At 49.2% G+C, this 27139-nt stretch overlaps 9 protein-coding genes across 9 annotated transcripts; 5 read left to right on the top strand and 4 right to left on the bottom strand.

Annotated features, from left to right (window-relative positions):
* Positions 1-331: 331 nt before the first annotated feature.
* PG997_008291 (S-adenosyl-L-methionine-dependent methyltransferase) lies at positions 332-1506 on the bottom strand (the record flags this gene model as incomplete). Its single annotated transcript, XM_066812606.1, has 3 exons — positions 332-777; positions 834-1139; positions 1239-1506. The coding sequence occupies 3 exons, from the start codon at positions 1504-1506 to the stop codon at positions 332-334; spliced, it is 1020 nt and encodes a 339-aa protein (XP_066667948.1).
* Positions 1507-2573: 1067 nt separating this feature from the next.
* Positions 2574-3665, top strand: PG997_008290 (ubiquitin conjugating; the record flags this gene model as incomplete). Its single annotated transcript, XM_066812605.1, has 1 exon — positions 2574-3665. The coding sequence occupies one exon, from the start codon at positions 2574-2576 to the stop codon at positions 3663-3665; it is 1092 nt and encodes a 363-aa protein (XP_066667947.1).
* A 704-nt stretch (positions 3666-4369) lies between these two features.
* On the top strand, positions 4370-5332 carry PG997_008289 (uncharacterized protein; the record flags this gene model as incomplete). The annotated part of the gene is made up of 2 exons (XM_066812604.1): positions 4370-4393; positions 4451-5332. The coding sequence occupies 2 exons, from the start codon at positions 4370-4372 to the stop codon at positions 5330-5332; spliced, it is 906 nt and encodes a 301-aa protein (XP_066667946.1).
* A 1027-nt stretch (positions 5333-6359) lies between these two features.
* On the top strand, positions 6360-8692 carry PG997_008288 (uncharacterized protein; the record flags this gene model as incomplete). The annotated part of the gene is made up of 3 exons (XM_066812603.1): positions 6360-7249; positions 7423-8308; positions 8450-8692. The coding sequence occupies 3 exons, from the start codon at positions 6360-6362 to the stop codon at positions 8690-8692; spliced, it is 2019 nt and encodes a 672-aa protein (XP_066667945.1).
* An 882-nt stretch (positions 8693-9574) lies between these two features.
* On the bottom strand, positions 9575-10180 carry PG997_008287 (Adaptor protein complex- sigma subunit; the record flags this gene model as incomplete). The annotated part of the gene is made up of 3 exons (XM_066812602.1): positions 9575-9904; positions 10011-10080; positions 10149-10180. 3 exons carry the CDS (start codon positions 10178-10180, stop codon positions 9575-9577), a joined length of 432 nt encoding a protein of 143 aa, XP_066667944.1.
* A 573-nt stretch (positions 10181-10753) lies between these two features.
* On the bottom strand, positions 10754-11818 carry PG997_008286 (uncharacterized protein; the record flags this gene model as incomplete). Its single annotated transcript, XM_066812601.1, has 3 exons — positions 10754-11167; positions 11193-11677; positions 11740-11818. The coding sequence occupies 3 exons, from the start codon at positions 11816-11818 to the stop codon at positions 10754-10756; spliced, it is 978 nt and encodes a 325-aa protein (XP_066667943.1).
* Positions 11819-17085: 5267 nt separating this feature from the next.
* Positions 17086-19017, top strand: PG997_008285 (uncharacterized protein; the record flags this gene model as incomplete). The annotated part of the gene is made up of 5 exons (XM_066812600.1): positions 17086-17284; positions 17339-17395; positions 17454-17540; positions 17646-18813; positions 18852-19017. 5 exons carry the CDS (start codon positions 17086-17088, stop codon positions 19015-19017), a joined length of 1677 nt encoding a protein of 558 aa, XP_066667942.1.
* A 251-nt stretch (positions 19018-19268) lies between these two features.
* PG997_008284 (uncharacterized protein) lies at positions 19269-20240 on the bottom strand (the record flags this gene model as incomplete). The annotated part of the gene is made up of 1 exon (XM_066812599.1): positions 19269-20240. One exon carries the CDS (start codon positions 20238-20240, stop codon positions 19269-19271), a length of 972 nt encoding a protein of 323 aa, XP_066667941.1.
* A 2322-nt stretch (positions 20241-22562) lies between these two features.
* Positions 22563-26420, top strand: PG997_008283 (protein kinase C-like; the record flags this gene model as incomplete). The annotated part of the gene is made up of 5 exons (XM_066812598.1): positions 22563-23391; positions 23439-23819; positions 23878-24423; positions 24481-25191; positions 26359-26420. Coding segments are annotated over 5 exons (2529 nt in total), but the record flags the coding sequence as incomplete, so codon positions are not given.
* Positions 26421-27139: the final 719 nt, after the last annotated feature.

Here is a 27139-nt window from a genome sequence, read left to right as displayed (position 1 = left end):
GTGGTCATCCTCCTCTCCTCGTCCGCAGCAAAAGTTACATGATCTGCTCGGTATACTCAGAACGCGTAAAGTCCTCATGTGCAAATACATGCACAAAATAGTGCTTCAACATGAGTTGTCGATAGTCGTGTATTCAACATAAACACCACGAACAGTTGACTTGTTGGGTAGGTAATTTGCCTCCTTATTTAGGTACCTGTGCTTGGTGTCTTGCATAGGGGTGTAATCACTGTTGCAATAACTCAGGGTAGCTGGACATATTCCAGGACTAATGTCTCTTGATCTCCTCCATGATGGAACAGACCATTAGCAACCGGCCAATTCGCCGCCATCATATGTCGTCCCAAGCTTGGAACCCATTCCCTCTCCAGCCCCATGCCACAACGTAGTGGTCGGCGAGCAAATTCCACTCTTCAACCTCATCGAGGCCTTCAAGCTCATCGACCCTTTCTTTTTCCTCAGGCGAGACCCACTGCTTCCAGATAGCCTCAACAGTCATGGCCTTGGAAGTCTGAAACCCGGCCTCCGTAAGCCGTGTCTCTTGGTCTGCGGGCTCACGATACATCTCTAGCGTTGGCATATGAATCCTTCGAGCTGCCAGATTAGCCACCATCTGTTTACCAAATGGGTCCTCGGGCTTGACGGGTTCATAGATTATGATGGAAAGATCTTGCATCTGCTCGGTGAAGTGCTTAATGACGTCCTTGCCTAGGCTTGTCTGAAGATAGCACAGACAGCATTCCGATACTAGTAACGTGGGGATGTCTGACTGCAGACCTGGCAAAATGGGAGACGTGGCTTGTGCGAGGTCGCGCAAGTCTATCCCATGACACCAGTACTCGCAGTCATTCGGTAGGCGGGTGCTGCTCCAAGACGAGCTCGAGGAAGCGTCGCGCTCAGTTTGCGGGGGTCAGGGGCAATGGTGTTCCTCAAAGCTGGCGTGCTCTGGACAATCTGCCGCTTCTTCGAAGAGATGGTAGGAAAGTCAACCTCGTGGTAGATGAGCCCCGTCACATTGTTACGAGAGAACAACCGGAAGCAGCGAGTATCTGTGCCCGCCCCAAGCGACACAATCTGCTTCCTTCCCGCTTCGGGACCAAGCTCAGAAGACAAAAAAGCATCGATGAGCCGATCCAAGGCTTTGGTTCGCGTATAGGTACCTGCCTTCAGCCTTAGCACTCGCCGCGGCAAATATTCGACGAGACCACTGCTCGTTCTCTAGACGGCTTCAATCTCACCTCGATTGATTATGGGTAATCTCCGTGTCGCCGGGCCCATTTGGTTCTGCACAAAGTACTGCGCATATGGATCATCCAAGTAGCCCATGTCTACAGCACTCAGGCGTGAGACGGAAGCGTCAGTGTCGGTGCCCTGGATTGTGGTATCGTGGCCCGGTCCTGATGCAGCACTACCCCCAGGAGGACCACCACGCCGACTTCCCCGACCACGCCCACCACCCCTGGAGCCCCGAAGAGAAAGAAGGTTAGGTATCGAAGGGGCCGCCATTGTAGGGTGATTGGATGACATGAATGGTTTAGGTAGCTGTAGCTTGGTCTTAAGGAAGAAGTAGCTTTCCGGCAGTAGGAACATTAGTATGGTATTCCTGGAGTGACGCAAACCCCCCGCTACGAGGTTGATCGGCGAACGGGTACAGGTGGGGTCACAAAAGGTCCTATCATCCGCGTGCTATTTTCGGACTTACTGCGCTGAGATGTAGGTACCTGGTTGGCAGCCTGAGACAACATCACCACAAGCGTGTATCAGCGCCGCAGGATGTCCACCTGTTCAGATATCGACATATATAAGAACACCAAACTGGGCCATCTTCAACACGGGAGATGGCTAGGACGATGTTAATCAACAGCCGGGGGGTTTTTTATCATCACTATTACCACCAGATCTCTGCTGACGTAAGAGGCTACATAAAGTGGCGTGGCACTTGAGGATGACTTCGGCTGACGGCACATCAGGCAAGTCTACAAACTGATGACACGGTATTCGCAACAAGTACGTGCTATCTGAGACACGTATGTGAGATCGGTAGGAAACCATGATATTTTAAGACCAAGGTCTTCCATTACATGTAACATTCTTTGCATTTTGTTGCCAGCCAGGCCTTACCGAACAAGCATTGAAGTTGTAGCCAAATGTCGAGGCGTCTTGAACAGACCCGACTGAAAGGAATCGTTAGCCTGGTGGGGTTGGACTTGCAGCCTGTACGATGGTGGTGTAGGACCGAGTTAGGCAGGTAAGCGGCTAGGCCAGGCCAGTCGGTTAGCCTACGGGCGCTTGCAAAGCATCGGGTGGCGCAGCATGCAGGTGCTGCCTAACAGCATCCATTCTCCCCCCAGGCAGAGAGGCAAGGAGGATGATCGACTCGCAATTGCTCATTCCTTTGGTTCCTCTTATTAAAACCAGTCAGCCGCCTCTTTCGTTGTTTGTCTCATCTTTTCCTGGCCTTTTATCCCATCGAGTCCAGCCGTCTTTTGCAGACTTTCATTACATTTTCTTCAATCTTCAAACCTCCATAAGTCTGTCTACCCACTCGAATTGCCGTTGAAGACTCGGCTACCATGTACAAAGACGTTGCTGCCGCCGTCTACAAGCGGGCCGCTGTCGCCTATCAAGATGGCGATAGGCCCGTCCGCCAATTGCCTGGCTGGTCCTGGCCGTTGATGTTTATCGATTTCCTCATATTCATTCCCCTCTTCATCTACGTCGGCTACACCATGAACAACCTGTATCCGGTGCTTGCGATGATCGAAGACCCAGCTCCACCTGCGTACGACCCTGTATCGCTTAACGAGGATGACCAGTCCGTGGTTGACGATTCCGCTCCCGTGGCCGACGAGGCTGCTCGTGCATCCCCGCAGACCGTTCAGATTACCGCCAGCTTCCGCAACATCCACCGCACGCTGATCGGTATTGGCGGCTGGCGCTCTAACTTCCGTGGTCTTGCCTGTTGGGTTGCGCTTTCGTTCAGCACTCTATTTGTTTACGGTGTTGTCAGCGTGCTGCCTATCTTGAGCCACTTCAAGTCTATCGCCGCCCTGATCTCAGCCGTTGCTCTTGTCCAGCTCTACGCCGCTTGGCTTCACATCGTCATCTCGGCCCCCTCCGACAAGCACTTCTGGCAGCGTCTCCCCGGTTTCAAGCAGGCTTTCCGCGCCTGCGCCTTGCCTACCGCCGTGTACTTTGTCACCCTCGAGATCCAGCAGGGCTTCCCGAAATTTCTTGCTCGTGCCATGGGTATGGGCCTGTGGGACCCCAAGAGACCTGGTGAGGTTCCCGAGCCTCAGAGCAGTGACGTGTGGAAAGGTCTCATCGTCGTGGTCGTCATGCTGCTCCTTACTATCTTCCTGACGATCCCAGCACACGTCGTACTCACTCGAGTCCAGGCATCTCTACTGCCCGAGGAAGATGAGACAATCATCCCGTTCGACCGCTCATTCCAGGGCACTCTCGAACCCGCAATTGTTGGTGGACGTGGTTTTGTCAGCATGAAGGATGCCTGGAACACTTTCTCGCATGCTTCTTGGGTCCGACTGGTTAAACTGTACCTGAAGATCTTTGGCGTTGGCATCGCCCTCAACTTCGCCTTCTCGCTTATCGTTGTTCCGCAGGCCATATTTATGATCAAGGCTAGCCAACCAGCCCAGGACTAAGCGAAGGGAATAATAAGCAGCTCGATCGGGGTTTACTGTCTATACACGCAGGACTTCGATTGGCGAGAATTCGGAACGTCATTAGCTGACCATCGTCGAATCGGAGAGAATGGGTTGTTTTGACCAGTATACAAGACAAAGGTGCCAATGGATCAAGGGAACACACGAGAACTAGCCGTGATTAAGACCCATGGGATCTATATAAGTATTTTGGAATCATTATGCATCGTGCTATCGCACACCAAAGGTTTAAATCAAAATAACAAAACGCCATTTCACCTAACCATGTGTGTATCATATTGATCAATACACTCACATAAAGTTCAACTTGATGAATTTTGAGGCCGTTGTTTGCTTGTCTCGTTTCGGCCTCGGTCGACTCGATTTAAAGCAAATACAGAGGATGACGTAGAGGGCACTCAAGTACGGAGACTGACCCGGCAAGCCAGAAGCTGGACCGACCTTGACACTTGAGGCTGGCTTACCATTTACCCCACACCAGCATATAGCTCAGGTGGGGTAGGAATCAGTAGGCAGGACCCGACGATCATACCTACTTACCAAATAACAGCCGCGGAACAACCGATCTCCAGCTAAACCGCTTGTCAACTCTGCCGTTACTACCTACAACACTCCCCAACTTGACCAGATCACAAGTCCTCATATCAGGAAGCCCCGGGAACCACCCCGTATTGCAACCCATCATGGCACCCTCGGCGACATTGCTGGTATGCGATACGTCCCCTCGGCCTGTAGCGCACGAGCAACTAACTCCTGGGGATTAGACAAGGATCAAAGTCCAACTGAAACTTGCGATCGCAAGACTGCGCATGGTGCAAAAACGAGATGAGGCCCTTTCCAAAGCCGCGCGGCGGACCATGGCCCAACTGCTAGAGACGGGCAAGGTTGATTCTGCCCGAATCCGCGTCGAGAACATTATTCGCACCGACATCATCACAGAACTCCACGAGATCCTCGAACTGTACTGCGAGCTCCTGATCGCACGTGCTGGTTTATTAGAGGCGCCGCAGTGTGACCCAGGATTGGAGGAGGCGGTGAAGAGCATCATCTTCGCGGCGCCGAAAACGGAGATCAAGGAGCTCCAGGCGGTCCGGCTACTATTCGGGGAGAAGTTTGGCAAGGAGTTCGTCATGACCGCCACAGAAAACACGGACGGCAAGGTCTCGGAGAAGGTGGTGAAGAAGCTCAGTGTGACGCCGCCGAAAGAAGAGTTAGTCACGGGGTACTTGGAAGAGATAGCAAGAGCATATGGCGTGGACTGGCCGAAGCGTCCCGCGAACTTGGGCGACCCTCCGGACTTCGTGGACGATGACGTGGACGACAATCCCAGCGGAGGACAGGCACAGAAGATCGTAGAGCCCGGTATACCGGCCGATAGCAAAGCGGCTCGGGAGAGGGAAGACCTCAGCAGGGCTACACCACCACGCACCTTGGGTCCGCAGAGCCCTCTGCACGTCAACCCGCCAAGTCCATCTACTGAGAATCCTCGACCCAAAATCACGCTCAACTCGGCCGAACTAAAGCCCAGCAAGAAGATGCTAGATGCCGGTATATCTGGCAAGAAAACCGAGAGAAAGGGGGGACTGGGAGAGGATGTGCCAAGCGTGGATGATCTGGCAGCCCGCTTTGCAGCGTTGAAGCGCTAGCAAAGACGTTTGTTCTGATTCCTCGCGCTTATTGTATTCGTCAATTGATGTCTTCTTGAATGGCGTTTTGGAGATATCTGTATTAAGTACTCGCCATCTTTGTTAGGGCTGCCCGGGATACGAGTCTCAAGGGCCATATTCAAACCTCTGTTTGCCAACCAAGCGCCAGTCAATTATGCTAATCTACCTAATCTATGCTGTGAGGCGGGAAGCTGCAGCGAGGTCTGCTTTGAGCACCTAGTCTCGCAAACGACGATACCAAAAGGTCTCGACTCAACATGGATATTTGTAGGCCTCTTTTATTCTGCTCATGGACTTATTATTCGAGCCACATGTTACATGTATTGTTTTAAGACATTGTATTTATTCCATCTTCCCTGTAGAAGAGGTATTCTATCCAGCAGTGTTGCTGCTAATAAGGAACCTACCAGACAGCCAGGCAGGTGAGTAAATTTCCATCTCAGAAATGCCTGAAGTAGAGACTGGACGACGGGCGACGAGGGCATCATTACAGCCAAGCGGACCCTGCAGTTTCCTTGTACGAGATTATGCTTGACAGCAATGCCTGGTTTGGTTGTGCATAATCACCTGCAGACAAGACTGAGCAGCTTGCCGCCGACTTCGACCCAACCGGCCATCCCATGGAAGGACCACTGCAGTTTTTATCCGCTGCTGCAAGAACATCCAACTTTTCCCAGTTGACAACCTCCTGTTTTATTTTATTTTTTCCAGCTTGCACAGTAATGAGCCGATGATGTGGCATTAGTCACTCGCTGGTCACATTGTGCATAGGAAGGAAAGAGCGACCTTCGGGCCACTGTTTTGGCACCTTCCACTCTTGTTTGTTTTTCTGATTGCATCGACAGATTACCTGTTCTGCAAATGCAGAAAGCCAGGAAAGGACCCAAACACTCCTGTCTGACATGAACATTCGTGGTTCAAGAAAAAGTCGGGCGTGTTTTCACAAGCTCCCAACCCCCAGGCTTCAACCATTCACTTATTGATGAGTTCAGTCTACAGCAAAGCCATGGATCCAGGCCATGATTCCCACGGGCTGACTCCCATTAGCCTTGATCAAACCTCCCTTTCCCAACTTGAACACATGATTGATGTCGATTTTGGAGTCAACGACCACGGACAGCAGGTGCTTGACATGTACCTGCAATGGCTTCACCAGCAAGTCGTAAAGGACATGTTCGTGCGAGAGGACTCCCTTGCCTGCGCTTGGATTTGCTCACTCAGAAGCCGCGGATTCGAGGACAACGTCATGTATTCTTCATTCAAAGACTGGCAGGACGTCGTTGACCAGAACGACCCCTCGAGCCGTCGCAGGTACTTGATGGTCGAAGAGGAGATACGTAACGTCCTCGAAGGCAAGCATCACGCACCTTCTCAACTCGAAAGTCGCATTCAAAACTCCCGATCTCAACTGATTGACGCCAACGACCAATCCAAGCCAGCTCTGGACGTCTCTCCGCCCTCCAGCCCTGAACGTTGGACCAAGACTGGTGGCAGGAAAAGAACCGGTGCCAATGACACCCCAGTTACGAACAACAAAAGAACAAGATCATCTAACACTCTGGGTCCGAACTCGCAACCTACGAAGGATTTGCCTTCGATGAGTGAAGGAGGTAAGTTGAGATTTATTAAGGGTCCTACATTTCTATCGGAAGATAAAATGTCATCTGTCAAGTTGGGAGCTCCAAACCAGAGACACATGAATCTGCGTAACCGAACGATAGCTATCAGGCTCAGCCCAGAGCCTTCCGCGGAGGAAAGCAACGGCAGCTCAAAGCAGGATTCATCAAGAACTAAGGAGAAACAACCAGTAAATTCTGGGACAGATGCGAAGAAGACCAAGAAGGCACACTCGAAGCAGCAGGCGTATCTATGCAAACGGTGCCATAAAGCTGGTAAGTCCCTCGCAAGAATCTACCGGATGGCTCTATTGACTCTTGATAAGGCCATATAGTACAAGACTGTCCGACCAATCTAGACCCTCGATATGATACACCACCTGCCCCTGACTACCTCTGCAATTTTTGCGGGAAGGTGGGAGTCCATCTTGGAACACTCTGCCCGGAAAACAGACTACCTTGGTCACTCACCACCAAGCGAAAGGATGCCGCCGCTAAACGCCTGGCCAGGGATTCCGAGAATTGGCAGGATCGCAGAGAACGATCACCCGTTAGACTCAGCCTGCCAATTCGTCAGTATTCTGACAGCTACCGCCCGGATAGTTCTCCTCGAGCTCGTAATGAGGTTACGGATAGATACCGCCCGAGCTACAGAGAAAGGTCGCTCTCCTCGCCAGGTGATACTTCGCCGTTCCGTGGCGCAAGAGGTAGATCTACTACGCCAGCGCCTCTTTTCCGATCATCACCTTTCCACGAAACGCCTCCCCTTTCCGTCAACCTGGCGAGAGATACCAAGAGAGGCAGGAAGAGGAGAGCCAGGGACAGAGATAGCTACCGATCTAGCAACAACGGTTATCGTGATGGCCGCTCGAGGTCTCCCAAGCCTGACGGAAGCCACACCATGACACTGCGCAAGCCAAACACAGAAGGCAGACTCTCCTACGAAGACGAGGACTTGTTCATGCAGAACATTCAAGCAATGCCCTTGGGAATGGATGACGCATACAACGACATCATCTCGGGTTTATTGCCGCAGCAGGATGCACCTATGGCCAGTACTGACGCGCGTAGCCTCGATCGAGAACTCGATAGGCCAGCTGCTGCTAAAGCACAAGACTTTTTACATACACTGGGCGCACAGATGGCAGAGCACGAGGATGAAATGGAGGTCGTCTATGCTTCGCAAATGGACATCGTGTTGGATGAGGGCATTGATGCTACTGAGACCAGCGATTCTACTCTGACTGTCGATCCAGATGGCAACCAATACCGACTGCTCACAAGTCCTCCCTATAGTGAACCTGCCATGCGTCTGTTTCCTGGACTGGCGGTTCTAATCGTGCGTCCTCGTCCGGGAAGAACAACAGCGGCGGAGATGATGGAGGGCTTGGATAACACGGCTTCAGATACCATAGGTACATTGCGCACCAAACCGTCTCCGCGTCCTCCAATTTACTAACTCTTGCTGGAGTTGATTCAGGGTGCCAACTCAGGCAGAGGCTTGAACAGCGCAGCAGCAGCCATTCTCACAAAGCTTCCTCTAGGCGCCGTAATGATCAACCATGGTCGACGATTCGAGGGCAGCCCATCAACTGCTGGTAGGGTGGAATGGAGACAACCCGATGGATTTGCCATAATCGTGGTATTTTACAGCAACAACAGGGAACTCGGCATGATCTGTGTTCTTCCTGTTCCCACGATGACGAAGATGAATTCCACTTAAGCTTAGTACTGAGACAATTGCTATCTTATTCATGCATCTGGAGGGCACCTGTAAGCCGTGTAGGAGAAGATCAAATAGTCTAGCACCGCTGGTCGTTATTTGTGCAATAAGTTTCCTGTAACACACATGGTGTTTGCCCCGTTTGGCAGTGCTGTATCATTTGAAAACCATTGCCTTTGGTCGAGCCCTGTGTAGGCTGATATTTACATTTTGGCATGTAAATGGCTTTTGTGACCATAAGTAATTTGTTGCCCTGTGTCTCGACAGATCCTGCCAACAGTCCCGTTCCTTCGCAGCATGTTTCAAGAGCCATTGGCATGTCCCTTTTTGAGAACCTCTGGCCATTTGAAGTGTCAGATATGAGGAGCTTTCACTGTCAGGTGGCCAGTACCAATAATAGGAGCACACATCTATAGTACATACGTACAACCTGCAGACGAGATAATGACGCCACAAATCAGGACTGACATGACGTGTGCCCCTCCCCAGCATGCTTGAGAGAAGTGTGAAAGGTATTGCACTCTGGAAGACCCGAACACGGGCAATCGAACAGACTTTCGCATATCGGAAACTCGGGCCTTTGTGATACGTGAAACCGCTCAAGAAGACCTACGTATGTCTTCAAAATCCCCAGATCATATAGGTACCAATCCTCAGACTTCCAGACTGAACCTCTCTTTGATGCAAGTTACGCCAGACGCCATGCCAATGGATTTGTGATCCCCTATATAGCCGTATCGGTGAATAACCCAGACCGATGGGATAGTATTGCACCCTCCAGAGTGACAGCCCGGCGAGACGTATCAGCCGTTTAGTTACTGCTCTCCCTGCCACCCCGAATTAGGTATGTTTTTCTCTTCTTCTTATTGCATCTTCCCCTTCTTATTCCAGTTTGTCCAGGTGCTCGAGGCGCGTCAGGACGACCTGTTTGCTCGTCTCCTCGATCTCGCCGGCGAGGAAGACCTCGTCGAGGATGGCGTAGACCTTGTAGAAGTTGAAGACGAGGTCGAGCTCGCAAACGTTGCCGAAGAAGGAGTCGAGGACCTCGACGAAGAAGTGGATGGCCTCGAGGTACGCCAGCTCGTTGTCGTTGGTGTCGACGCAGGCGCAGAAGAAGAGGCCCGCGTAGCGCCGGTACACGATCTTGTGGTTCCGGAACTCGACGAAGTTGCTCTGGTACTTTTGGTCGCGCGGGGCGACGAGGCGGTGGACCTGGGTTCGTTGGCCTAATGTTAGTGGTGATGTCTCGTTTCGAACCGCGATAGATAGAAGCAGAGTTTTGAATAGAGTAGCCAAGGGCGGGCAGGGAGGTACGCACCTCGCCTTTAAGCTTGACTTTCTCGTCGTCGCTGTACGGGGAGTACCATTTCGCTAGGCGCGTCTTGCCTCTGCGCTCACGCTCTTTGTTAGTTTGTTGCGCCAATGGGGGAGCAATTGGGGATTCGTCGTCTCTTACTGTCGGTTCTGGACTAATATGAAGGAGAGCATCTTTGCAACTCCCGAGCCGGTTTTCTCTGTCCTTGCCCAGAGAATGATGCTGTTGGCGCGGAGGAACGGTTCCAGGTGCCAAAAAGCTGAAGGACGGTATTCTCGAGAAAGGAGAGATTCGAGATCCCGGCTCCGGCTTGCGCAAATCCATAGGCCATAGGCCATAGTGGGGGAATACCCTTACCTAAGGCGGGAAGCACTAATTACACCAAGGATAATACTGGGACAGGTCCCCTACGACAGCGCTTTCACAACACTACTACAACAACAACAACAACAACATGAAATTCGATTCCGGAACTGGTGAGAAAGCAATGCTTTGCATCAAAAACGAAGATGCAGAAAAATTCAATCAGAAGCAGCTCTATTTGATGGCTGGTGTTCTTCTTACGAAGCCTTGCCACAAATGAAAAAAATAGTAAGTCCTGCTTTGCTTGAGATAGGTTAAACACATAACCCAAACATGGATGTCATTGAGTTCGGCTTGCTTTTAAGTACGTGGAGTTTCATCTATATCTACATCAGTAGAGAATTGTCTATATCCATATCTTACATATTCCCCTGTTGGTCAAGCTAGAACCCAAAGGTCTCCCCAACCAACTCCTCAGCCTTCCTCCAACACTTCTCCGCGAGATCGGGATCCGTAGCCCATGTCTTAGCCAAGGCCGGGTCCGTGGTCAGGGTGCAATCCTCCAGGTAGTAGCCCTCGCGGTTCACTAGGTCGGGGTCCAAAGCCGCGACGAGCGTTGTGGAACAGCCCTGCTGCAGCGTCTTTAGGGGGTATTGAGCAAGGTAGTCGGCGATGGAAATGCCGTGTATGACTCGGCAGACCCTGTCGAACACTTCCATCATGTGTGCCTCGCCAAGGGATTTGACGTGGTCCTGCAGGTTCGTCGTGATGCCGCCCGGGTGTACCGCGTAGGTGTGGATGCCGCGCGGTGCCGCCAGGCGCCGGTTCAGCGCGATACCGTACAGCATCTCGGCCGACTTGGCCGAGCTGTAGCCGTCGTACTCGGTGTAGGGTGCCCTCCGCGGCGAAGTTGGGGTCCTCGAGGTTGAAGGGGCGGTACCGGTGGGCCGTGCTGCTCACGAGCACGATTCGGCTGCCTGCGCCGGCGGCTAGGATCTTGGGCATGATCTTGTTGGTTAGGACGAAGTGGCCGGTCAGGCTCGCGGCGAGCTGGAGCTCGATGCCGTCCTCGGTCAGCGTGTAGGGGCAGGCCATGACGCCGGCGTTGTTAATGACGACGTCGATTTGGGAGATCTCGTCATCATTCAGGATGGCCTCGGCCGCGTTTCGGACTCTTTTCAGCGAGGCCAGGTCGGTCTCGATGAACTTCACGCGGATGTCGGCGTTGATCTCCTCTATTGCGTCGATGGCGTCTTGCACTTTAGCCAGGGTCCGCCCGATGAGGACAATCATAGCCGGGGATCCATGAGCAAGGCTGATGACCGTCTCCGAGCCGATGCCGCCTTTGCTAGGACCAGTCAAGAGGACTAGCACCGCCTGTTAGTGAACCTTCAGCTCATGATGGTTGATCCATAATCGATAGGCTTACAAGTTCTTCCCTTGACCTGGTCAGCGAAGTGGCGGACCACAGTGATGCCATCTGTAGTAGCTCCAAAGGTAGCAGCCATGGTGTTTCGATATATATGATGTTTTTGGTGTGATATTTGAGTCTTAGTAGAATGCTCGTTGTATGATCTGGTCTGGGGGATATAGCTTCGCAACTCAACCGAGCCAGCGACAAGTTGTCTTATATATACCAGAGTGCTTGTCGACGTAGACCCTCCTTGGATGACTTAATCCCCTTAAGCCCGAGCTTAAGTACGCTGTTCTCCATCGTGGTGCTGCAGTACTGACTGCTACGACAACCGTAGCCTACCTTGGCGAGTTTCGATAGTACATCATGATGCACATCATCATCGTCGTGGCTGGGGAGCGGTAATAAGATGCGCAATCACCGGGGTCCTGCATGTAACTCGTCTGTAAATTTAGACGAGCAAGAGTAGGTAGATAGGTATAAGTAAGGGTCTGATTCAGCAAAGTGTCACCCGGGTCAACGCATACCACACATAACCAGTCCTAGGGCCAGCATATGTTAAAGTAGTGTCATGCGGCTGAGTTCGTCTCTCTGCAGGGTCCCAAATAATTGCCGGCTGACACGCCTTGTAGCCGCTTAAGTCCGCTAGTGCAGTAGTGGCCTTACAGCGATTACAATTACCTACATGCTTAATGTAAGAACATTTTAAGGTACGCGCAATCTCTCGTATGCTTTAATGTCGCTCGCTTTTAAAACTCTCGAATACTCTCTAGTAGGATGCTATTTATATATATATATATATATATATAACGTGGTTTACTACTAAGCGAATTATATTATCTTTTATATTACTTTTTTAATTAATTATATTAATTAAATTTTAACGCGTTTTATTTTTATAATAATAATACTTAACGTAGTTTATTATTACGCGACGTATATTACTTAGCGACGCACTTTTTCCACTTTTCGACCTTTTTATATAAATTAATTTAATTATAACGCTTAAAATTAATTAAAACTACTCGTTATTCGATTCCTCGCTTAATTTTATATCTTTTTATATATTCGCGTATTATAACCTGTTTCGCCGTAAACACCACAGCGCTTTTCACCGGTCGCCCTTCGTTTCGACGAACCCCTATTTTTACCTTTATCGGGCGCTGAACGCTTTTTTTTACCTTCTCGTCCTGTAGCTACTAAAATTCCTTAATAGTAAGGGCTCTTTTAAGTTAAACTCGCGACTTTTTAACTCTTCGACGCTTAGAAAGTATTAAATTAGCCTCCTTTAATATATATATCCTATCGCGTATAAGGGTTATTTTATAAGCTATTTTAATTATACTTATCGTTATTTAATTTACCGTATTTAAAATCGGCGTCGGAAAGCTTTTTTAATAAATAAACACTCTTTTTTAATATAAGTAAAGTGTTTAGTTATTTATTAAAGGTTAAACGGCGTTTAAAAGTCGTAGGTATTAGCCGTCTCTAAACGAGATAAGTTAAATATAAACGTTTAGAGATATATATTTAGTTTATTAATTACCTCGTCGAGATTATAAGGGATTAAATTAAAAGCGTTAAATCCGGATTTAATGTTATTTTTCGTAAAAATAGCGAAATACGCGGCCTTAAAAGCGATAAAAAACTCGAGCTTCGTAATATAATTTATTAAGGCCTTAATAAATAGCTCGATTTCCTTTAAATAAACACGCTTTAAAGCCGAATAAAGTGCTATATCGAGTGGCTAGAGCAGGTGAAATAAATAAAAGAGGTATATCGAATATAATAATATTATTATCTTAGTAGTATACTTCGAATTCGGCCGAAATATAACTTTCGTAGCTATCGATAATTAGGAAGCGGTGAAAATCTTTCGTTTACGCTTTAATATATTTATCGAAATACTTAATTTAATTTAAGCTTATTTCGTTATTAATTTAGTTATTAAAAGTCGGTTTAATTATTTAATCGCCCGGTAAATCGGTTTCGCGAGACTAGTTCACGAGGTAATATTAGCTTTAAACGATTAAGAACGGCGGAATATATTAGCTTTACGAATTAATATATTTAATCGCCGTTGTTTATTTTTAATTATTAAACTAGACCGACTTCGCTTTTTACGCCGCTCGGCGCGTATTACGACGAGTATTAACCCGATTATATTTATTATAAAGCCGGTCTCGTCGAAATTTTAAATATTTTTATTAACGATTTCGTATTTCGCCTTTATATTCGTAATTAACGTAAACTAGCCGGAAATAATTTTAAAATTTTTATAAAAAACTTTTTAATAATTATACCGACGATTTATTTTAGTTTTTAAGTCCGGGTTACGGTCGATAAAGTGCCTAACCTAGTATTTACCGACGCGGTCGCCGCCGCGCGACGCGGTAAAGAGATTAGCTATATCTTTTACACTAGCGAGATCGGGAGGCATCCCTCGAATATTTAGATTAATTATATGCTTATAAAGTACCTCTTTTTTAATTAAATTTAGTTTACGTCGTTTCGGTCGGATTTCGCGTTTTAAAGTTTAGCTATAAATTTAATGACGTAAAATTAATTCGAATATATTATAAACTTTTATTATTACTCTTTAATTTATTTAATTCGGTTCGTTTCGTATCGCTTAAATTATTAAAACTATTCGATTTTTTTAAGATTAATTAAATATTATAATTATAGAGGTATTACACGTTAAAGTTTAATTATATTAAAATAAAATTTAAATACGTCGCTAAGTAATATACGTCGCGTAATAATAAACCACGTTAACGAGTTATTAAAACATCGAATCGTTTTAACGATTTAAGCGACACGAGACCCCTTAAAACCCATTAGTTAAAGGGCTACTACGAAGGCTTTCCGAGTCCTATAATCTTTTATAAGTTACCGACTCCGCGGCCGAACTCTACGACGCGAAATCGTATATAATTAACGTCGATTAAACCCGATTAAAAAAAAAGTGCTCCGCGAGTATATAATTAATTTAAATACCCGAAAAATACCCCTTAATTTCGTTAATATAGAAAATATAGCTAATTTACTTATTATAACGCGTAGCGACGACCGCGTTAATAAGTATTAAATTAAACGCTTTATTAATCGTAACTCGAACTTAAAAATTAAAATAAATCGTCGGTATAATTATTAAAAAAGCTTTTTATAAAGATTTTAAAGTTATTTTTATTTAATTTACGCTAATTATAAATATAAAAGCGAAATACGAGATCGTTAACGAAAACATTTAAAATTTCGACGAGACCGGCTTTATAATAAGCATAATCGGGTTAACACTCGTCGTAACACGCGCCGAGCGGCGTGGAAAGGCGAAATTAATTCAGCCTAGTAATTAGGAATAAATAACGGCGATTAAATATATTAATTCGTAGGGTTAATATATTTCGCCGTTTTTAATCGTTTAAAGTTAATATTACCTCGTGAACTAGTTTCGCGAAACCGATTTATTAAACGACTAAGTAATTAAGCCGACTTTTAATAATTAAATTAATAACGAGATAAGCTTAAACTAAATTAAATACTTTAATAAATATATTAAAACGTATATAAAGGGTCCTTACCGCCTTTTAATTCTCGATAGCTACGAGAGTTATATTTCGGCCGATTTTAAGGTATATTATTAAGATAATAATATTATTATATTCTATATACTTTTTTATTTATCTCACTTATTTTAATTATTCGATATAGCATTTTATTCGCTTTTAAAGCGTGCTTATTCGAAAGAAATCGAGTTATTTATTAAAGCTTCGATAAATTATATTACGAAGCTCGAGTTTTTTATCGCGTTTAAAGCTATATATTTCGCTATTTTTACGAAAGTTAATATTAAATTTAAATTTAACGTATCCGGCTTAATACTTTATAACTCGAACGAGGTAATTAATAAACTAAATATGCGTCTTTAAACGCTTACACTTAACTTATCTCGTTTAGGGACGGCTAATATTTACGACTTTTAAACGCCGTTTAACCTTTAATAAATAACTAAGCACTTTATTTTATATTAAAAAGAGAGTATTTATTTATTAAAAAAGCTCTCCGACGCCGATTTTAAATACGATAAACTAAATAGCGAAGAGTATAATTAAAATAGCCTATAAAATAACCCTTATGCATAATCGGATAAGTACTTTAAAAAGGCTAATTTAACCTTTTTAAAGCGCCGGAGAGCTAAAAAGTCGCGAGTTTAGCTTAAAGAAGCCCTTACGATTAAAGAATCTCGAAGGCTACAGGACGAAAAGGCAAAAAGAAGCGGCCAGCGATTGATAAAGGCTAAAATGGTGGTTTGTCGAAGAGGCGCGCGACGGGCGGCAGGCGTTATGGGATCTACGGCAAGACAGGTCACAATGCGCGAATATGTGCAAAGGATGTAGAATCGAGTAACGAATCGGATAGCGAGTAATTTCAATTAATTTAAAGCGTTGTGGTTAAATTAACTTATATAGAGGTGTTAAAATATGGAAAGAGTAATGCGGGAGGTGATATGCTCCGCTCAGTGGTAAACCACGTTATATCAATGTATATATATCTGCACACACATATACTTGGCCATTGTTTGATGACAGAGGCTGGCAACACATTGACAAGACACATTCCCTTTTGACGTTGCATGATGTCTTGCTGTAAGTCGCTACGTATACAGGTTACCCCCGTACCTGTATTCGTTTGGTATGCCGCCTACCTACGTCTTTGGAGTCTAAGTTGAGAGGTAAGCCTACGTACTCACACATGTAAGTAGCCACTCAAAGAGCAGGATGCTGATGCCATTGTCGGGTCGCAACCTCTTTTCAAAGCCTGCCACAGAGCTTCCTTTGTCTGGCGATGGGGTGAGATAATAATATAGCTATGCCAACGACAGATTCGCAACCCAGGCCGCAATGGGTTTTAGAGACCCGGTTCGCCTGGGTCACGAGGAAACAGACCGGCCTTCCGCTAGAAACCTTTTAGTACCTAGGTGAGGTACGAATGAAATGAGTAAATACAGGCATATGATAGAGTAAGGCTTCCCACCACGATTTTATTTTATTCCTAGACGGGAGACAAGAACCCGACGGTTAAGATCATGCTCAATCGGACCCCATTTTTGGGTATTGGTTAGGGAAAAGAAAGAAAGACATGCGACATTCGGGCGGCCTGCAAAGATGTAGGTAGGTACACAGCGCCAGGCCTTTCCGAAAATTGGCGTTCTGGTCCGAGCGCGACGTGCCATTCATTCAATGCCCATTGGTCTGACCCATCAGTGTCACCTCTCAGCTCCTAACCTTGGTGCAATCCCATACTCGCTGAGTATTAGAACCTTCAACCATCTTCATCACCAGTGCTATCAGCGACACCATGGCTGCGGGATCCGGCACCGGCGAGGTCTACCCCTTTACGCTCGCTACTGGCAGCAGCGACGGCAAGGCCTGGGCAGATGGTGACTTCAACTCGGGTCATCAGAAGCTACCAGAAGATGATAAACGCTACGTCGCCTGGCTATTCAGGCTCGGGGCCCTGCTCCGAGACCAGTTCCTACCAGGCCCTGAACACCAAGGTATGAATCCTCTCCTTCACTATATATCGAGGGCGCATGGACTGACCACAACAGATCGAGTCTATGTCCTCGACAAATTGCCGGATCACTATCATATACGCTATAAGACAGGTATGATTGGCCTGATCACGTTCTGGAGCCTACCATCCTGACTAAGTACTCGGTATAGCTCAGAATCGCCTAGATTATTATCTGTACGGCTACCCGTACGGCAACAAGCCCAAGGCTTTTCGGTCACCCAACGACTTCTTCCCACGTAAGCACATTTTGAATTATGCCGTCTTCCTCTGACGCTTCGTCGTCCTGACGCGGGCGCAAAAGCTGTGTGGCTTGCAGGATCGACTTTTTCTAATCTGACCAGATCTTTTATGGATCGCCGGCGGTAGCAAAGATAAAGGCCTCTGCTCTTGTCAGCTCTGCAACCCTGAACAGGCCAAGCCGTCGTGGTGGCCGCAGCCAGCCCCTGTTCCTGCACCATCAGCTTCATCCTCTGTAGCTGCTCCAAGGGGCTCGTCTGTATCTACAGGAACTGCAGCAGTTTCAGCAACGCCCATGAGTAGGACCGCATCTGCGTCATCCGCGGCGACAAAGCCTGCTCCAGCTGCAAAACCAATGCAACAACCAATGGCGGTCGCACCTGCTCAGTCCAAGACCATCGCTGGACCTGTGACTACTGACCCCCCTACCCATACACAAAACCCCGCCGTTATTGGCAACCCAGCAATGGTCACTCAGCCAGACGACAAAGCCGTCTTCCGAGAAGGCGAAGCCGTCTGGTTCCTAACAAATCCTACATGGCGGTTAGGTATAGTGCTGCAGAAGCTTCCACCCGCGACCCAAGACGGTAGATTGCGATATATGATAAAGCAGCTAGCACACTCACTTCTGCAGCTGGAAGCTCATCTGAGGCCCGAGAACGAGATGCGGCCTTTCCTTGCATTCAGCGTTCCTGCCGTTAACCTCCCTGAACTGCAAAATACCTGGGTACGGAACGCGCCGTGGAGCCAAATCGTCGCCAAGTATGCCGGAGACAACCCTTCAAGGCAGGAGCTTGTTGGAGTGGAAGGATCTAAGAAAGCCTTGATTGAGATTGACCACTCATATTCATTGTTCAACGTCATGTTGGATTCGAGGTCCAGTGGCGGTAAACTGGTCGTTCAAGGTATTTTTCTCGGCGCAGAAAGAATCAACGTCGGTGAGGCCGTTCGAATCCGACTCAACCCGCAAGAGATGAATCCAGCATGGCCCAAGAACATGCCTATCCTGATGGTTCTCAAGGAGATATTCACTGCCAAAAGTGGCGAAACCGACGGTCTGTTTTTCAGCGGTGACATCTACCGGCTAGAGGAGATTTCCCGTCAGCAACCTGTTGTTGAACAGACCGAGATACCATCGGCAATGTTCAAGGAGAAGGTTTTCCGCGACGGTATCAGAGCAGCCGCTGGTACTCACTTCCAATGGGTACCCGTCCTTCAGAACGTGACGAAGGACGAAACGGTGATCAGAGGCAGATTCTACGAAACCTCACGGTTGATGGCTATTCTTGACCAGAATAAATTCGATGCAGCTCTAGCGAAGGGGAAGTAGAAGACGTCCAGGCATATTTGAACAATCGTGCAGATTCCAAGGGCGTATATGTTGGGCGAAAGCAAAACCGGCTGGAAATGCTGGCTGGTGCAGTTCCCAACGACTTTGTCTTGCCCCTACCTGCAAGTATCCAGGAGGCCAGCTAAAGTGTCGGTTCCGCGGGTGTTGCTTCCGGAAGAGGCAAAGAGAACACTATATAATAGCTTAACGAACGTATGAATTAGAAAACAAACACCCTGGGGGTTAAAACACCAATGGCCTATATCAACTCATAGTATCAGCTTCATGAACCTAAGTTTGTGTGCTTGTTTTGTAGCAGGGCACGTATAGCTCCTCCCAAGTGTTGAACGTATTCAGAGGAAAAAACTGCCTCGACCCAGGTGTCTCGCTGACTCATCTACAGGTCTGCCCCTATAGGTGACCACCGCCCAGCCTCTACATCCTCTTTGATACGCTTCACCACCTCGGGTGGCGGGGACTTGAAGAACTTGGCCTTCTCCAACCATGCCTCCTCATCCAGCGTCGACACTCGGCCTAGCACGCTGTTCCGATAGGGGTACCTGCCATACCTTTCCAAGATGGGATAATGTACATCGAGCAAGGCACAAATCCAGAAACAGCCAGCGGTCAAGCTGCTCTTTCCATCCTCTCCTCTTGATGGACCCCGGCGCGCCTCCAGCATGCGAGGAAACCCGTATAGATCCCACCGCGCCTCGTCGGGCAGATCCCGATACGGGTCTCGGGCGCCGCTCCCGCACTCGCTCTCTACGAGCACCCGCAGCTCTTCCGTCATAGCCACGGCCTCGTGCGCTAGGGTCTCATGATGCACGATGGGGGCCGCAAACCACAGCCGCACCCAGACAAAGTAGTCAAGTGAAACGCTGTCCTTCCATTGCGCCCAGCTGTGTGGCGACTGTCCTCCAGGAAGGGCACGGAGCTGTTGTGCCAGGGCAGCTGACAGCTCGCCGAAGTAGCCGTAGACCCAGCGGTCGTCCAGGGGCCCGTCCAGGAGCTCCCGGGGCGCCTGGTCCAGGATCAGCTGGAGGCCGAGGGCTTGCTCCGGGAAGGATGGATCCGCTGGGGGCGGCAGGAGGATCTCGAGCAGGTGCGGCATGTCGATATTGGCAAGGCCGATGGAGCCGAGGATCTCCAAGGCTGAAAGGGTCTTCTGGTGCAGAGAGGCTTCTTCTTCGGCCGTGATGATTTGGTGCGGTGTGCTGTGGAGGGTGCCGCCGAAGAAGGTCCAGTCGATGGCTTCACTGAAGTCGATTGCGGCGTGCTTGTCCCAGGGTAGCTGCTCGGCCACGGTCAAGCTGAGAACTTCCGGGCCAAGGAGGGCCTTCAAGTCTTCCGCTGCTGCTACTGCCATGGTGGTTATTTATGGATAGCCCCAATACCCTATATACTGTGGCCGGAACGAGGCATGAGAGTTGCTTTTAGTATATACGATGATCGGTGGTGCTTTATAAGGATTTGGAGATGGGTATCAGATCTTACTGGGGGGATCTTTACAGGGACCATGGATTGGCTGGCGACCGTCCGTAAGAAGAGGTGAGATCTTAGCACTTGGCAAACACGAACATACGCACACCTACATATACACACCCCTGCATTGATTCCACCAACTGATAGTATATCGCAACAGATGGGCATGTTGCGAAGATTGGCAGTCCTAATCGACCGATTCGTTGCTGTATGCTCTAGGTACATGTATGTACGGGGGCCGGCCGAGTTGCTGTTATAACCGAGTTTCAGCATTTGGCCATGCTGTTGGCCACGATAAACCAACATTGTTTCCGAGGCTATCCCCGACGTCGATAGACCTTACCTTACCTTACCGGGCCTGTCAAAATGCAACCTGACTCACATGCTACAGCATGAGCCGATTTCCCTGGCCAAAGCTCCTTCTGCCCGCCATGCGACTTGCGACATGGATATGGGGTTGAAACGCAGGATGGATGGCGCGGATTCAAGGACTTTAAAGCCTTAGGTACGCATGCACAAAGGAAGTCCTACACAGTCATACAAAGTACAAGTGATACGCTTCGTGGATGCAGATAGGACTGACTGGCTGGTTACTTGGGCCTGCTATTGAATTTGACAGGAAATGCATAGGAATGTCATTTGTATGCATGGGCACACACAATATTAGATGTACTTACATAACCTATGTATGTTGCGGGCGACTTGCTCTAGAACTCTCTCGGCATGAGAGCATTGTTTTCGGACGCTTTCGCTAAGCAACAGGATGTTCCAACTTCCAAGCGGTTTGTTGATCAGGGCGTAAATGCCATCGGGCAGGAGAGAGAGATACATCATCTCCGGTCTTGAAACTACAGACAGCCCCAGGACTATTTCTTTGATCAAGAACTTGTCAACTTGAAGTTCCATTTCTTGCCTTCAAGTTTGCCTTGGTCGCGGTTCTTCCCCTCCCCGCTTCATACTGCAATTGTTTACAGTACATACCTACATACATTGTACCTCATCCCCCTCTACTAAGCAATATTGAACCCACCTCTCTGCCACTTGAGAGGGGCCTTCTTTGCCGAGTTCCCTTTTGGAATCTCACCTTCCAATGCGAATTGTTCCTCGTCGGAGGTTTGCTGAAGGCACCGCTCGGTTGGTCGGATACATGTAAGTATTGACAGGAGGTCTTAATCTTCCAGTGCAGACCGTCTCTTTCTTTGTCCACCGGCATCCTTAATTAGAACACACCTGTTCGGTTTGTGTCGTTTTCCTTGCAGCCAGAAATATTCCACACCAACACTCACTCACTCACTCATTTGGTCGGGCGCCCCGCGAACATACCTACCTACCTCGTACATGTTCTTATGTTGACCTTGCACAGTCGGCCTAGCTTATCAACCGAATCGCTTACCTGATTCCTGCCATTCGCATTGATTTCTGGAGTCGACGCGGCACATGGCAAGACGGGAGCTTTGAGTTCAAACAGGGAATCCAAACTGCCACTACAGCACTCGAGATCCCTATCCCCGACCGAATTCACTAGTACGTACTTTATGTTACTTGACTGGCGCCAGTTCGACTCGCCTGTCCGCCTGTCCGCCTGTCTGCCTGTCTGCCTGTCTGCCTGTCTGTGCTTTCTCTACGGGCGGCTCCCCTCTCTTTGGCATCTCCCGTACCTTTTGCTCACCCCATCAATCCTGGCCATCCCAATCCGGGCACCCACAACATAGAAAACCCCGCCACAGCATCTCGTCATCGGCATCGCACGCATCCTCCCCTACTGACTGACTGACTGTACACACACACTCTCTCACACGCACACCACCCATCATTACACACCCATAACACGCTCTCACAGCGCTCATCCTCGCGCCACTCCTTCTCGAACCCCGGCCCAACAATCCCGACCTATTACCTTGGTGGGCTAATGTAGCCCAGCCGCCTTGGGGGGTTTGCATTTCTACCTGTTTCTCTTCCACCTTATTGCGACCGCAGCCACTAAAACTGCTTTGTCTTTCCCCCCCACTAACGTTACGGCCCGTAAGGTCAAGATCCTCCTTCTCGGAAACTGAAGTCTTCCACTTTTTGCAATCCGTTAGTCTGCGAATCTCCTGGTCGCTCGATCTTGATGATCCTTTGGTTCCAATATCGATACAGGTAGCCGCACCATTCGGCAGCCATTCTCTTTAGAGCCCCCCCCTCGTCTCTGCTCAACCAACAAAGATCGCGCCCTCCCACAAAGCCTGGCCCCGCGCGTGACGACGCGCAACCCGCCGCCAGGATGAACGAAGAAGAACAGATGTCCCAGATCTACAAGAAGATCGAACGCGAGAAAGCTTTGCTCAATGCGGCAAACTCGATGCTTCAGCAGACGGGCAACGAAGATGTCAGATCCCGTATCAACAGTCAAATACGCGATGCCCGGAGAAATATCAGCTTCTTTGAGGAGAAGCTCCGAGAGCTCCAAGTAAAGCGCTTAGGACAAGGAGTAGACAACATGAGTCTCAGCTCCGGTTCAACAGCAGTCGGTTCGGTACGACCCAAGAGTGGCTCGGATCTGCTGAACGACAGCGAAGGGCCGCCCACGCCGCCGCCCAAGGATGCCAGTGGTGGTGGTGGTGGTGGTGGTTACACGGGGCAAAGCGGTGATCGTGCATCGTACGGTTCGGCTCAATACAGTCAAATCGGTGGCCACGGTGACCTCATGCCTCCCCGGCACCCTTATGCCCCTCCGGGACCTGGCTCTGGCATGCCTAAATCCAGACCCAACTTCACCAAGCTCGATCTCATCAAATACGACACTCAGTACCTTGGCCCACGCATTCAGCTCATGTTGAGTCAAATCCAGTTCAAACTGAACGTCGAAGAGCAGTACCTCAAGGGTATCGAGAAGATGGTGCAGCTATATGGGATGGATGGCGACAGGAAGAGCAAGGCAGACGCAGCTGCCAAGCGGGTCGAGAGCAAACAGAAGATCCAGCTACTCAAGCAAGCGCTCAAGCGATACGAGGAACTGCATATTGACGATTTTGAGTCCGGCGATTCTCCCGACGGTACGTTTCTTGACTGTTGTGGCGTATCTCAACTAACGCACGTCTAGATGACAGCATTAATATGCCCAACTTGCGTAAACCCCTTACTGGTCAACTCTCGTTCAGGGTCATTCAGGTCAGGGACGTAGACCATGCTAGTACCGCGCGGTTCTCCCGTGGCCCCGAGACATTTGTTGCTGTGAAGGTCGAAGACAACATTGTTGCGCGTACCAAAGTTGCACGCAATGATAGATGGGAAGGCGAATATCACAACATTGAAGTCAGGGAAGCAAACGAGATAGAGCTCACGGTCTACGATAAGCCTGGCGAGCATGCCCTTCCCATCGGCATGCTTTGGGTTCGAATCTCCGACATTATCGAGGAGATGCGCCGCAAGCGAATCGAGGCTGAGGTTAACAACTCTGGATGGGTCTCCGCGAACCAGATTGGTAACTCCGGCGTACCACCTCCGCAATTCCCAATGACACCACAGCAGCCTCAATTCAGTCCGCCCCCTGGATCTCCAGGCCCCCAGAGTCCCCCACAACAGCAGCAGTCTTTTTGGCGCCCAAGCCGCTCCGCAGATTGCCAATCAGCCGATCGATGCCTGGTTTGCTCTGGAGCCCTCAGGTGGGATTCACCTCCAACTGAACTTCACGAAGATGAACAAGGATCGTCGGCCTGTAGATCTTGGTCTTGGTCGTAAAGGAGCTGTACGTCAGAGGAAGGAAGAAGTACATGAGATGTACGGACACAAGTTTGTCCAGCACCAGTTTTACAACATCATGCGTTGTGCGCTATGCGGCGACTTTCTCAAGTACTCCGCCGGTATGCAGTGCGAGGACTGCAAGTACACCTGCCACACGAAATGCTACAGCAGCGTCGTTACAAAGTGTATTAGCAAGTCTAACGCCGAGACGGACCCGGACGAAGAGAAGATCAACCACCGTATTCCTCACAGGTTCACGCCATTCTCCAACGTTACAGCCAACTGGTGCTGCCACTGTGGTTACATGCTTCCATTTGGCAAGAAGAATTGCCGAAAGTGTTCAGGTAAGAAGACAGCGTTTTATTTTGGCTGACCGCAGAGGCTAATCTCGTCTCGTGTAGAATGCCAATCCACAGCTCACGCTGCTTGTGTGCATTTGGTGCCCGACTTTTGTGGTATGAGTATGGCGGTGGCCAATCAAATCCTCGAAGGCATTCGAACTCAAAAGCAACGACAGTCGAAGGTGTCATCGTTGAGCGAGAAAACCCTGCGACAGGGAAAAATGAGCCCGTCGAGCGAGGGCCCGACCTCTCCATATGGTGGTCCTTCCTACCAGACAAGTATGTCCTCGCAGGCATCGCAAGAGGCGACCAACGCAGCCAAGGCAATGTATGCTGGCCAAACGTCTCCGCAAAGACCCATGCATCCGGAGCGCACTTCAACAGGTGGGTCTATGGCCGCTGCCGCCGCTGCCACGGCCGCTATGAGCGGCACGATGGCCTCTCAGGGCCCGCGACCCTCAACCTCACAGTACTCGGATCCATCCGCTGGCCGGACTGGGTCGTACAGTAGTGGCCCCGTTGATCCCTATGAAGATCCGTATGCGCAGAGCCAGGGGTATGGCGTTCCCCAACAGCCCAAGTACAATCCTCAAGCGTATGCCAATGTCGATAATTATTCCAGCCAGCCACAGATGCAGCAGCCGCAACAAAGTCGTCCCGCTCAATCACAGCAGCTGCCCCCGCAGCAGCCGCAGCAGGCTATGTATCAACCGAGTGCCCCCATTGTCCCCAAGCCTTCTGCAGTCGAGCCTGTGACTTCTGCTGTGTCTAGTTCGGGAGCGTCTGGTTCATCCAGAAAGCCGCTGCCTCTTGCGACAGACCCGGGAACCGGCCAGCGAATTGGCTTGGATCATTTCAATTTCTTGGCTGTCCTTGGAAAGGGTAACTTTGGAAAGGTCATGTTGGCAGAGACTAAGAAGTCCAGGCGCCTTTTTGCGATCAAGGTTCTGAAGAAGGAGTTTATCATCGAGAACGACGAAGTGGAGAGCATACGATCAGAGAAGAGAGTCTTCCTGATTGCCAACCGAGAACGACATCCGTTCCTGACGAATCTCCATGCCTGCTTCCAGACAGAAACCCGAGTCTACTTCGTCATGGAGTACATTAGTGGTGGTGATTTGATGTTGCACATTCAGCGCGGCAAATTCGGGCCAAAGCGCGCACAGTAAGTCATATTTGCTACGTTGCATTCATCCGCAGCTAACCTCTTGCAGATTCTACGCCGCCGAGGTTTGTTTGGCGCTGAAGTACTTCCATGAAAACGGCGTCATTTACCGTGATCTTAAACTCGACAACATTCTGTTGACCCTGGATGGCCACATCAAGATCGCCGATTACGGTCTGTGCAAGGAAGACATGTGGTACGGGTCTACCACGAGCACATTCTGCGGAACCCCCGAGTTCATGGCACCGGAAGTAGGTTTAGTTACGAGAACTATAGGGGCTGCTTTGGTACTAACGTGCGCTGTAGATTCTCTTGGATAAGAAATATGGCCGTGCTGTCGACTGGTGGGCGTTCGGAGTATTGATCTACCAAATGCTTCTGCAACAGTCTCCGTTCCGAGGTGAGGACGAGGACGAGATTTACGATGCTATCCTGGCAGATGAGCCGCTGTACCCTATCCATATGCCGCGAGACTCTGTGTCCATTCTGCAAAAGCTTCTCACAAGGGAGCCCGATCAGCGCCTTGGGAGCGGGCCCACAGACGCTCAAGAGATCATGAACCAGCCATTCTTCCGCAACATCAACTGGGATGATATCTACCACAAGCGAGAGGCCCCGCCGTTCATGCCGCAGATCAAGAATGCAACGGATACCAGCAACTTCGATTCAGAGTTTACTAGTGTTACACCTGTGCTCACTCCCGTGCAGTCGGGTAAGTCAAGTTCCTTCTTGTGCCAACCCTGGTCCACTACACAGACTAACGATTTCTATAGTGCTTTCGCAAGCTATGCAGGAGGAGTTCCGCGGATTCTCTTACACGTCCGACTTTGAATAAGCACTGGTGTTCCATGAATACCCAACATTAATTAATCGGGCAGTGTATCGCGGATGACATCCAATTCAGAGCTTGGCCAATCCTCGACGCAGGACATCGTTGATTAACAGCGGGCAAAGTCCAGTTCGTTATTGCTGCCCTATTCCCTTCGTACGGCTCTTGAACAATTAAAGCACTGAGAGGTATTGAGCAATTCTGGGCACCATCATGTTTCGTCATTCGCTCTTCCAGCATGTTATACGATAAAGCGTTCGTTGTTTTGAATCAGTACGGCCGGATGAAAAATGCGAGGAGAATGTGCTGAATGGCGGGCGACTCTTGAGAAGAGTCGGAAGTATGAATATAGAAGGTAGCGCTTTAGAGTGATGTGTGGATGAGGAGGGTTTACCGTCCATGCATATACGAGGAAAGGAAAAGGGGGACGCCTGTGAATGCCTTTTCAGGGAAAACACGTATTCTCTGCATATCTGCATCCAGTTGCGCCCCCCTCCTCCCGCCCTCAGACTCTGATGTCTTCACCATCTTCCAATAGAAAGCAAAACTCACCGTAGCGGCTCATGTCTAATGGATTACGATTGCTAATACAGAAAACCTCTTACTCTATCCAAGCTTGTTCTTCGGCCAAGCCCCCGCATATTGAACTTAGTAGTAAGAACGCCCATAGTGCGACGTGGCCTGGTGTTGTGTTTGCCCTGATATATTTACACGTCGACCTCGGG

Source organism: Apiospora hydei (genome assembly GCF_038363865.1).
Source record: "Apiospora hydei strain CBS 114990 chromosome Unknown utg000006l_segment0_segment0, whole genome shotgun sequence".
Classification (NCBI taxonomy): Eukaryota; Fungi; Ascomycota; class Sordariomycetes; order Amphisphaeriales; family Apiosporaceae; genus Apiospora; species Apiospora hydei.
This window is presented reverse-complemented; position numbering and strand designations above follow the sequence as displayed.